Genomic DNA, 12,264 nt, shown 5'->3' with positions numbered 1-12,264 from the left:
TTCCAGGGGCCAGAAACCTGCCCCATCCCAGGTATCCTGCCCCAGCTTTTTACAAGCAGCAAATTATTGCTCTCATACCCAGCCCCAGAAGGCGGCCTCTGTCACCCACTTTAGAGATGGCAAAGCAGAGATACAAAGGGTGGATTGATTAGCCCAAGGCCATGCAGCCGGAAACCCAGGATCTGGCTCTAGAGTGTGCCCTTAACTCCTGCCTCCTGAGCCCTGGGTGCCCTCCCAGCACCCCAGCACCTCCCAGGACCCTGGGTCTCATGCCCACTAATCCTCAGCCTGGCTCAGGAGGGGACTGGACCCCCCGGTCCTTACCACTGGCCCTCCAGACACCTCGGATCTCCTGGTCCGTCTGCTGTCTGCACTGCCCCAGCCCCAGGCTGGGGGGGAAAAGGAATGGGGAGGGGGAGGAGGGGGAGACCCCAGCCATTGGCTGCTGGGGTGTGATGTCATCAGAGGGTGGGCAGTGGGGAAACAAACATCCCCCTCTTCCAGCTGCATCCATCTGCGAAGGGGTGGGGAGCCACGACACAGCCGCCCTTCCCTTGTGGGCCAAGACCATTACGGGGGTCCCGCTTCAAGGATATGTGCATCGCCACCCCCGCTTGGAGACTCAGCAACACCCACCCCCCATCCCCATCTCCAGGTCCCCTGACCTAGACCTGGCCCTGCTGGTTCCTGGTGACCCTAGGGTCCTGCCACTCCTGCTCCCAGTCAAATAAGGTCAAATCCCATCCCAGCCACTTCTGGACGGTGTGACCTTGGACAAGTCACAGCACATCTCTGGGCCTCAGTTTCTTCTTCTCTAAAACGGGAATGCGAGAGTGTCCCCCTCATGGGGCAGTTGTAAGGATTAAAATTTAAAAGAGTGCTTGGCCCGAGAGCTATTTCCAAATAGTTGTTATCACACCAATTAGAAGGGGCCAGCTGGGCTTGTCAGGAGGCTTCGGGCCTAAGGGAGACAGAGCATGGGGGAGCCCCACTTTGATGTTCATAGTGGTGCTGCCATTTTGGGAGGCATTCTGCTCCTGGGATCAAGGGTGAAAGGTGGGCTACTTATGCCCAATTTATAGCTACATGGCCAGGAGGTGGGGGAGTTCTGCTGGGTCCCAGAGACCCCGATGCGCTCTTCCAATGGCAAGCAGCTCACCAAGGTCACGCTTGGCAGGTGACTGACAGCTCTGGGGTTCAAACCCAGGCCCGTCCAACTCTCAACCAAAGCCACCAGCTTCACGCCATCCCCGACCCCAGCCCCCAGCCTGCCCTGACTCACCAGACCCCTGGGGACGGCACAGGGAGCACAAGTACTCCCACATGCCTCTCGCGCCCACCGGCCTCTGTCTCGGCTGCTCTGGGCACTCTGAGCCCAAGGCTGGGGATGGGGATGGGCCGAGGCTGGGGGATTACCCCCAAAGCCCGAGTCAGCAGCTTCTGCCCCATTGTCCAGTCAGGCGCAGGCACCAGGCCCTCGCCTCGATGGGCTCCCTCTCCCCTGCCACCAGCTTGGCTGGGCCCACCACGGACCTGTCCCCTAACCCACACCGAGCAGTTGGGGCCTATTCCTGAGGGCATGGGGGACCAGGAATGGGTTGGCAGGATCCCGGAATGCAAAGGGCCTCCCCACTTCTCCCCGAAATGCCCCCTGCCCACTCAGTGCCACCAGGGAAGGCCGGAATGTGCTGAGCTCTAAGAAATGCTTTCCAGGCTTGGCAGCAACCAAGGCTTGGGGTGTGGCCAGAACCCAGCCCGAGCCCTCCTCCCAGGAGGGATGGAAGGGGCAGTGTGGTCAGGGGCTGCGATGGCCTTGAGGAGACCCGTACCCCATTGCAGACTCTCTGCCTCTCTCCCTCATGCACTGATTCATTCAAGCATTCACTTGTTTATTTATTCATTCAACAAACATTCACAAGCTCTTGTTCGGCTCAGGCCCTTTGCTAGACTCTGGGAACAGGGACAGGCCTAAATCCACCCTGAAAGGACTCCTGAAGGAGGTGACATCTGAGCTAAAACCCAAAGATCAAGGAGGAAGGAGCCAAGGAAAAGGGCAGGGAAGAGGATTCCAGGCAGAGGGACCAACATGGGCAAAGAACCAGAAATGAGAAAGGGAGCAGACCTTTATCTGATGTCAGAAAATGTTCAGTGAGTACCTGGTCTTCTGCCAGGCCCATGCAATGGTACTGAGGACACAGTGTGACTGAGATAGCCAGGTCTGCTTTTACAGGGTTCAGAGTCCAACCCAGAGACGAGCCCAAAATGAGCAGGCTTGTGATGGGGGAAACACAGACAGAGGGATCAGGACTTGATTGGGGAGCCCAGGGGCCTGTGGGAGCCGAGGGGAGGTGCCTATCCCAGCCTAGGAAGGGGGAACAGGGAGGGCTTCCAAGGTGGGGACACCTGAGCTGAGATTTGAGTGACCCATTGGAGCTAGTCAAGAGAAGAGGGAAGGGAACAGTTTTATGGGCAGAGGGAGGAGCCTGTGCAAAGGCCCTGAATCCCAAGATAACTCAGCATGTATGAAATGCCCAGGGGCTGCGGACTGTGTCTCTGTTTGCAGCTGTGTTCCCAGGGCCAAACATGTCCCTTCCTTAGCATCTCTTTCACCAACCATTCACTGACTCCTCTTCTGTATCAGGCTCTATGCTGGGTGATGCTAGGGACACAGTAATGACAATGACTATGCCTCACTGTGCTCACAGTCCAGGGGGAAAGTCAGACACTAAAGAAGTGATTGAAGAAATAAGTGTACAATTACACACTGAGCCAAATGCTATGAGAGATGAATCCCAGTCCATAAGGGGTCCTGACATTCTGGCACTATCAGGAAAATCAAGGAGGATTCCCCAGAGGAGGTGACATTTGAGCTGGCACCTGAAGGATGCGTAGGAGTTAATGCAAAGCTGTAGGTAGTGGATGAAGTGCAGTGTGTTTCAGGTAGAGGGAACAACTTGTGCAAGGGCCTTGAGGTGGCGGGAGGGGCCACATTTGAGAAATTGGGAGTGGGTAATGTGAGGGGAAGCTGGGAGGAGGCTCAAGGGTCTCTGGGTCTCAGAGAGCAGACATCCTTGCTTCTTCTGAATCTTTGCAGAAAAGCATTCAGTCCCTCTTGCCATGAAGTGTGATGTTAACTGTAAGGTTTTTTTTTTGCAGATGCCCCTTAGGTTAAGGAAATTCCCTTCCATTCCTAGTTTGCCATGAGTTTTTATTGGAAATATGTCTCCCTCTCTGTCTCTCATTCTTTGTCTCTATCTCTCTATGTCTCTGTTCCTTTCTTTGTCTCTATTCTCATTCCTTGTCTCGGCACTCTATGTTTCTATCTCTTTTTCTCATTCTCTCCTTGTCTGTGTTTTCTTCTGTTTATCTCTTTGCCTGCGCCTGTGTGTCACTGTCTGTCACTTTTCCTCCCCGAGGGGCTGTGGCCATGGGAAGCCGAATCTAGGGGGTGGCATCAGTGTCCTGATTCCGGCCACCTCAGTGGTAAACACAGGACATCCTGCAGGGCTGGAGGAGGAGGAGGCGTGTCCTCAGGGACCACCCTATCCCACCCAGCCCAGGCCGCATCCTTCATGCCCACCCCCACTGCCCTGCCCACTCCCCTGAACTCCAGTCTCAGAGGTCTAGCGGCCTCTTAGAGGCTGTCCCTTGGGGGACTCCTGCCCCCTACACCCTCTGGATCCCTTGCTGACTTCAGCATCAACCCCAGACCTGCATCTCCTCCCAATCCCCAACTCAGGGGTGGCCCCACATCCCCCAATTCCTAGCTAGAGTCCTGGACCTCATCCTGGACCTCTCCTCCTCCCATCTATCAGCCCCACAGCCTGTCCACCTGGGTTCCTGAACATCTCTTCAGCCCGCCTCCTCTTTCCCTCCCCGAGATCCCTCCTTTTCACAGCACCCATTACCGTGGCAATTTAATTTGGGCAACTATTTAATAAGAAGAATAACCAGCATTTACTCAGTGTCTATGAGGTGTCATGGACACCTCGGAGCCTTATGAAGTCCTTTGTCTCTGAGCACAGCAGCCCTGTGAGGTGGGCGCCATCATTTCTCTGTTTTACAGTTGAGGTCCAGAGAAACTTCTCAGTAAAGGTTTGTTGAAAAGATGGCTAGGATGGGTGGACAGGGAACTGTGGAAGGGTCCAGATTCAAAAGGACTGGGGTAAATTCAGAGGGCCCAGGGGCAGGGAGAGGTGTGGTCAGATTTGCCTTTTCATCATGCTTGACACACAGTAGACACTGGATAAATCTTTGCTAAGGAAGTGGGGAAGGGAGGGAAGAAAGGATGGAAGGAAGGAAGGGAGAGGGTGGGTAAGGAGGTCAGGGAAAAGGAAAAGGAGGCAAAGGACAACTGGTCATAGCTCTTCCAGGTGCCAGGGGAGAGGAGAGTGTGACAGGGGTCTCTGTGGGTACCCACGGTGGGGAGCTGGGCTGCGGGGTGGCACAGCAGGAACACACAGAGGGCCTGTGCAAAGCAGCAGCAGCTCCAGGGCTGGCAGCTCAGCTAGGAATGGTGTGGGCTCTGGAATCTGCTAGCTGAGGTTGCAGGAGGGGCCTCCTGGGGCTGAGCCTGAGGGTGGAGTGGCACAGTAGAGCCAGGAAGCCTGCACAACCACCCTAATCCAGGGATCAGAGATGGGGAGTGGGGGGCAGGTCCTTGCACATGAACTGTTCGCAAGCCTGCGTGCACCAGGGTAATGGGTCCAGGGCTGAGCTAGTAGGCCATATGGTGCCTTTGTGCAAAAGAAAGGCCCCTTCCTCAAGGCACTTGACCTCCATCTGCTGGAAAACTATCGTAATGAATATGTAACTTGATGGGGCCTGTGTGTGTGTGTGGCAGCCCCTTAAATACGGAGCCCAAGTGCACAACCTGTGCAACTGTACACAGGGGTCCTGGGGAAAGAGGGTTATTGTTGATTAGGCAGGCATGAGGGGAGCTGGGAGTGCTGTTGACAGATGAACAGTCTGTGTGCATCAGTACGTATCACAAGACCCGCCCCCCCACCCCAGTTTGGTAGCAGGAGGCATCAGAAACAGGCCCCTGGGATATTGTAAACAGAGGGCACTGCTGACCCTGGTCTGGAGGACTCCCTGACCACTGGACAGATCTCCAGGGAGCCTACAGCAGTGACACGCAGACCCTCCAACTGGGCACCAGGGGGCACTGCTGAGCTCAGCCTAGGCACCCAGGGTCTGGGTCTGGGACAAAACTGAGCCTGGGTCTCACTGCCCAGAGGTTGGAGCCAAGCGCCTCGCAGACCCTTGGCCTGGGCTCCAGCTCCCTTTGGCCCTTTTCCAGCCCTCTCCTTCCCCAGCCTCTTCCACTTCCAGATATGGGCGCAACTTCCTCCGCTCCTCCAGGAAGCTCCTCTCTGCCCGCCCCTTCCCGTCCGAGGGGCCGGCCCGCGGCTCCCCGCCTACCCCAGCTCCACCCCAGCTTGGGCGTCCCTGAAGCTTCCGGCCCGAGCGAGCGAAGGCCCTGAGGCCCAGAGGGTTTGGTGTCTCCCCGCTGGCGCTTCCCCCCCGCCCCGTCGAGGCCCAGGCGGCCCCTCAGGTCCAGCCGTCTCCCCCTCTCTCGCCCCCCACCCCGGGCCGCAGCCCGGCCCTCCCCCCACGGGCGCCAGGAAGGACGCGGCCCGGGGCCCGTGCCAGGCCTCTGAGTGTGCAGCGGCCCCTCCCAGCCAGGCCATGGAATGCAGCTGGACCGCGGGGGCGGCCGCAGACACCCGGCCCTCCTGCCAGCACGACACCCGCCACACGGGCGGTCAGGCAGGTGGCCCCCGGCTCGCCTGGGCCCGGGTTTCTTCTAGAAGGACACGATTGTGTGTCTCTAGGGGCAGTTGGGTCCAGCCACCAAGCCTGGTGACTTTATATCGGAAAGAGCCACCAAGCTGCCCTTGTCCGCCTGTCCAAAGACTGCTTTGAGAGGGGGAGTGGACTTAATTTTTTAAAACTGGCTCAGGTCTTCCTTTACTCTTGCCATTTTCCTGGAGCGCTTGGCTGTCCGTGCTCCTTGGAGAGGCTCCGTGGAACCTCCAGCCTTCCCGGCTTTTGTTTCTGAGCCATTCTGAGAGCTCCCCTCTGCCCTTCAAAGATGCCCAGATACTCCACAGGCGAGGAATAAATTTCATTTTAAAAAGTGGCCTGGTGTCCCCTCCTCCCCAAAATATATACACATAGAGGCACTTCAGAGCAGCCTGGCTGAGCATGTTCTGGGCAGCTGGTCCGGAGGGCCAGTTAGTCTAACTAGAGAGACCTAGTCGGTCCGCTTCTCAGCCCAATAAAGCAGGAAAGTCCATAGTTTGAAACCCACCTTCTCAAGTGACGACCTCGCAGATCCTCAGTTTTCTCATGTGGAAAGTGGAGATAATAATAATATCTGTCTTATGGGGTTGTTATGAGGATTAAATGAGTTAAGACATGGCAGATGCTCAGAACTGTGCCAGATACACAGTACTTACTCAATGCATGTTGGACATTTTTATCTCACCCTCACATTAGCCTAGAGAAATAAACACACAGACATAAGATTTCCCATGACTGGTTTTAATGTCAAAAAAAAAAAAAAAAAACTGATTGAAGCCTCTTCTCACATCAGGGAAGGAATATTCTGGGCTTTGACCCCAAGGGATTCAGCCCAGCACTGGGCCTGATCCAATGAAGTTCCAGCCACCAGGCCCCATCATTCCATCATGAGGGGCAAATCCCAGACTCCTCCACCAGCGCTAAGAGAAGAGGACAGATGTGAACCTGCCCACGGCTGGATTCTGTCTTTCCAAACTTGCCAATGGCTCTCTCTTTGTACCAGAAAAGTCAGCCGAGTCTTTGCAAGGAGAATCGGTCCAGCCACCGGGCTCAATTTTTTATACCAGAGAATCATTCCCAACCCTGAGTGGGGGGTGGCTCAGCGCCCCGGTCCTGGTGGCCGCTCCAGAGCCTGTGTGCCCACCAGCACGTCCATGAGGTAGTCCAGCTCAGCCTCATCCAACTCTGGAGCCTCCTCCTTGTCCGGCCCATCCACAGGGCCGGGTTTCAGGACCTCGGAGGCTGGTGCCCAAAGTTCACTGTCGTACATAGAGGTGTCGATGTCCTCAAAGAGGCCCTCGAGCCCATCGTCCAGCAAACAGCCAGTGGCTGGGCCCAGCAGGTCCAAGGCACCCAGGCCAGGTGGGACCCCCCCATTGGGGCGGCCTGGTGGCCCCTCATCCACCAGGGGTTGGGGTGCCTGGCTCAGGCCCTCAATGTGGCTGAGGTCTTCCAACAGGCTGGACATAGAGGCTGAGAAGGCGGCATCTGAGCTGGCCAGCAGGCTGTCAGCCACACCAGCAGCTGCGGGCGGGCTGGGCACAGGGGGCAGGGCAGCGGCAGGTGCCATGGACGCCTGGATGCGCCTCAGCGTGTTCACCACCAGCACCAAGTGCCGGAGGTCCGGCTCACTCTGCCGTAGGCTGTGGTGGAGTTTGAGCACCGAGAGGTCAAACAGAGAGCTGGAGGCCACAGCTGGGGGTGCCTGTGCCACTGCTGTGTGGCCGGGATCCAGCCACCAGGTGTCAACTGCCAAGGCTTCCTTCTCCACCTCCTCCCGCTTGCGCTTCAGGCCTTTGCTCAGCATTGTCTGTGGGGAGGGAGGGGGTCGTTCAGTAACAGGAAGCAAGCATCAAGAGTATAAACCCCCGGCTGGGCACTGACAACTGCCATCTGTGTGACTCTGGGCAAGTCACTTTACCTCTCTGAGCCTAGGTTTCCTTAGGAAACCTTTAAGTAGGGGTGATATGATAGTATCTTCATCAGAGTTGTTTTAAGGGTTAAATGAGGTAATATACCAAAAAGCAACAGTGCCTGCTATATAGAAAAGTACTATTAGTAATAACTATTACTAATTTCTTCATTCAACTGTGTGAAATGGCCAATATTCAATCTTTTTTTTAACCTACACAAGTGCTGTTTCACATAGTTCAATCTAGTATTTATTGAGTGTCTACTATGTGTCAGACAATAAATTAATAAGCAAATATACAGGAAAATTATTTAGTGCTAGGAAGACACTAAGAGATTCAGGGTCGGGGTTTAAGTAATCAGGGAAGGCTCCTCTGAGGAGTCCAGCAGGAGAAGGGGTCAGCCATGGGAAGGATCAGGGGAAAGTATTCTGGGAAGAGGGAACCACAAGGAAGGCAAAGAAAGACCCGATGCTGCATGAGCCTTGTACCCTAAAAGGTCAGTGTGGTTGACCCACAGAGTGATATGGCAGTAATGAGGTGGGGGCCTTAGGCAGAGGCTGGGTCGCAGAAAGCACCGTAAGGAGTTAGGATTTTGCTGAGTGTGGTGGGAAGGGAGCGGTGCGGTGGACATGCGCGGAGGACCAGGAGAGTGGGGACCCCTGACCTCTAGACCCAACCTGGAATACAAGGGGGTAGTGGGCATGAAAGGAAGTTGGCCGACTCAGGATGTATTGGGGAGGCAGAGTGGACAGGATTTGACAGGAAACGCTGATCGGGTCGGGGGGTCACTGAGAGAAGTTTGAGGACCCACACATACCCTCCGCGAGTTGTGTGTGTGTGTGTGTGGGGGGGGGGGTCCTTGGAATTCTGGAACCCTGGCCCAACCTGCATTTTTGACCCAGGCCAGCAGGCAGGGGCCAGCCCCCAGACCCTTGCCCAGCAGGACCTTAAAAGGGTCCCCCACCCTACTCAAGACTGGGTCCTCTCCCCCTTTCCCGCAGACCCCAGAGTCCGGAACCCCTGGAATGTAGCCCCCACCTCCGACCCCGCCCCTCCAGCGCCCCCTGGCGGCAGCCAGTCCGGCTTTCCCCTGGGGGTTCCGGCTCCTCGGACCCCGGGACCCTTGACACTGTCTCGCCTCCTGGCTTTCATTTCTCCCTGCCGCTCGGGGTCGTGCGGCATCCCCGGCGGGCTGTTCTGCCCTCCCCGCCTCTCGTTCGCTTCCGGAAGGCAGTGGAGGCGGCTCCTCCTGAAGCCGCGGCGGCGGCGGCGGGGGCGGGTGAGTCACGTAGCCGGAGCCAGGGAGCCGGCGCCTCCGCCCCCCTCCCGGGCTGCGGCGTGATTCACCCGGCCCGGCCGGGCGGACCGCACGTAAAGGCCCCGCGAGTCTCGATCCCTGGCAGCTCAGGCGCGCACCTGCCGGACCCGAGGATCAAACCGGCTAAGCGATCCCGCCACCGGTGTCCCTTCGGTCCCCAGGCCCCTTCCCTTCATTTACATACCCAGTTCACCAGCTGCCAATCAGAAGGAAGAGGGAGCCACCCGCGGCCAATCAAGAAGTGGCGGCGGCAGCATTGCTCGCTCGCTTGTCTTCAGCAACCAGCGCCTAGGTCGCGAGACGCAGCTCTGACTTCGGCTCACGACTCCAGACTCCCGACTTCCCTTAGGTCCCGCCCACTCACGTGGAGGCCCCACCCTCCACCTCTCGGATTGGTCCTGGACGGTGGTAGGCGGAGTCTGTAGGGGCAGGTTGGAAGGGAGGGGAGGGTGGCTTCAAGGCGCATGCCTACCTCTGCCCGAGGGAAGGAGAGTTGGCTCTGTACCTCGCCGGACAGTAGCTCGGAGGAAAGCTAGCGTCTCAGTGCAGGTACCTTGCATCTCAGTGCAGGTACCTTGCATCTACCCATGCACCTGCCGAACCCAGCAACTGAGCTTCTTGCCCATCAAGTCCCAACAGGAGTCTGTACTCTAGGTTGGGTGGGTTCAAATTCTAAACTTACTCCAGGCTGACCCTGGAAAAATGCTTGACCTGTCTGAGCCACACGCAGTCTGTCAAATAGGGCTCGTCTTGCCTACCTCTGGAGGGTTGTGAAAACTAAAATAAGATCGTATTGTCCGCTTGGCAAACGGTGAACAATTGGACTCGATTGTGGTTAGAAAGGGAAAGAGGAATGCCACTGGAGTCGCACCTGGGATCGAATCCCCAAGTAACTGTGTGACCTTAAGCAAATGTTTTCATCTCTTGGGGTCTCAGTTTCATCTTTAAAATGAGGAAAAATAAGAGCATCTGGCTCAGAGGATTGTTTTGAGGATTAAATAAAATAATTTGTGTAAAATGTTCAATGCAGACAGCAACGTGTCCTTTCTTTAGGGGACACACGGGGATTGGCTACAGGTAGGCAGGAGTTAAATTCTTGTCCCATAAACTAACAGTGGGACTTACCTTCTTCAGGTAGCTCACTTGCTAATATTTCTGAAACTTTGGGAAGGAATATGTTAGTTCCTATCAATAAAACTCCTGACCAAAGAAAGCACTCAAAAATGTTGCTGACTTTGGTAGTTAATTCAGGCAGGGATTATGAATGGGTGCTGAAACCTTTGGATGAAAAATTGGTAGGGATCTTTTTAAAAAATTTTTTTATTGAGATACTGCATGCAAATACAGTCCGTCCAAAGTATGCAGTCAATGGCCCACGATCTCATCACATAGTTGTGCATTCGTTACCTGATCATTTTTAGAACATTTGCATCATTCCAGAAAAAGAAATTAAAAAAAGAAAATACTCATACATCCTATACCACTTACCCCTTCCTCTCATTGACTACTAATATTGCAATCTACCCTCTTTTTTTTTTTGCCCCTTATCTCCCCCTATTATTTGTTTATTTTTAGTCCTTATTTTTTTATTCATTTGTCCATATCCTGGATAAAGGGAGCATCAGACACAAAGTTTTCACAATCACAAGGTCACATTGTAAAAGATATACAGTTACACAGTTGTCTTCAAGAATCAAGTCTACTGGAATACAGTTTAACAGTTTCAGGTACTTCCCTCCAGCCACTCCAATACATCATAAACTAAAAAGGAATATCTATATAATGCGTAAGAACAACCTCCAGGATAACCTCTTGACACTGTTTGAAATCTCTCAGCCACTGAAAATTATTTTGTCTCATTTCTTTCTTCCCCTTTTTGGTCAAGAAGGCATTCTCAATCCCATGATACGGGGTCCCTGCTCATTCCAGGGAGTCCTGCCCCATGTTGTCAGGGAGATTTACACACCCCAGGAGTTGAGTCCCACGTAGCAGGGAGGGCAGTGAGTTCACCTGCTGAGTTGACTTAGAGAGAGAGGCCATATCTGAGCAATAAAAGATGGGTGACTCTCAGGCACAATTATAAGTAGGTTTAGCTTCTCCTGTGCAGGAATAACTTTCATAGGGGTGAGCCCCAAGATAGAGGGCTCAGCCTGACTTGGCTGTCCCCACTTCTTGCAAGAATATCAGGTATTCTCCAGATGGGGAAGTTTAATATTTTCTCCTTTCTCCCAGTCCCCCAAGGGGACCTTGCAAATACTTTCTAGTCTCTGTCCAAATTACTCTGAGATGTACTGGAGCACTACACAAGGGAACAGAATCTTGATGGGCTCGAAAACATCACTTTACAGGTAATTTGCTAACTGCAAAGGGGAAAATGTCCTTTTATGATGGGGAGCTCTGGTGCTCCCCACCTTAACCAAGTGATGAAATTTTGGATCCCCAATAGCGGTACACACCAACACAGGGAGCCAGCTGATAGGATGCACTAGAAGGTACACACCATCCCCCATGTCTCACTGTTATTTGCATAAATCACATTGCATGAAACCTCTAGACACTACTTCCACCTTATAGGAAAAATTAAATATGAACAGAGACAAATCCAAAATGGGGGACATTCTACAGTACATCTGGGCTGATCAGCACAAAACTCAATGTCAAGAAAACACGAGAAAGGAATGGGGTGGAAATCTTCCAGAATAAATGGCACTATGTAATTTCTTTATTACCATCAAATCTGTATATGAATTGGATCCTCCTGATTTGGAATTTAAAAACACAGTTACTAAAGATATTCTTGGGGAAACTGGAGGAATTTGAATTTGGACTGACTGTTAGAGGTGATATAATAGTATTCTGTTAATTTTCTTAGGTAAGAAATAGTGTTATGATTTGTAGATGAATGTCCTTTCTCTTAAGAATAAGCCTGTTGAGCTGTGGGTAGAAGGCAAGACATCTGCAGTTTACTCTCCAATGGTTCAGCCAAAAGTGTGTGTGTATGTGTGTGTAGAAAGCAAATTGAGCTAAATGTTAGCAATTATTAAATATAGGTGGGAGGGTAGTGAGGTGTTCAGTATACTTTTTTTTTCATCTTTCCTTTCCTATGTGCTTGAAATTTTTCATATTAAAAAAGAGTATAACATACTAATTTAAACCAGGCCCCTACTAGGCAAATTCACATAATTTACCCCCACAATGCATTTTTATGACCTGAAGAAAATGAGA

General features: G+C 53.4%; 1 protein-coding gene across 1 annotated transcript; it reads right to left on the bottom strand.

The window, feature by feature from the left end:
• Positions 1 to 5,784: 5,784 nt before the first annotated feature.
• On the bottom strand, positions 5,785 to 9,389 carry SERTAD1 (SERTA domain containing 1). Its single transcript, XM_077131817.1, has 2 exons — positions 9,224 to 9,389; positions 5,785 to 7,618 (listed from the first exon to the last, which is right to left on the bottom strand). The coding sequence occupies exon 2, from the start codon at positions 7,613 to 7,615 to the stop codon at positions 6,908 to 6,910; it is 708 nt and encodes a 235-aa protein (XP_076987932.1). The 5' UTR covers positions 7,616 to 7,618; positions 9,224 to 9,389; the 3' UTR covers positions 5,785 to 6,907.
• Positions 9,390 to 12,264: the final 2,875 nt, after the last annotated feature.

The sequence above is a fragment of the Tamandua tetradactyla genome, chromosome 16 (genome assembly GCF_023851605.1).
Source record: "Tamandua tetradactyla isolate mTamTet1 chromosome 16, mTamTet1.pri, whole genome shotgun sequence".
NCBI classification, from domain to species: Eukaryota; Metazoa; Chordata; class Mammalia; order Pilosa; family Myrmecophagidae; genus Tamandua; species Tamandua tetradactyla.
This window is presented reverse-complemented; position numbering and strand designations above follow the sequence as displayed.

Excerpts from the sequence above, each read along its gene's own strand:
- SERTAD1 (XM_077131817.1), bottom strand. The coding sequence starts at position 7,615 with ATGCTGAGCAAAGGCCTGAAGCGCAAGCGGGAGGAGGTGGAGAAGGAA.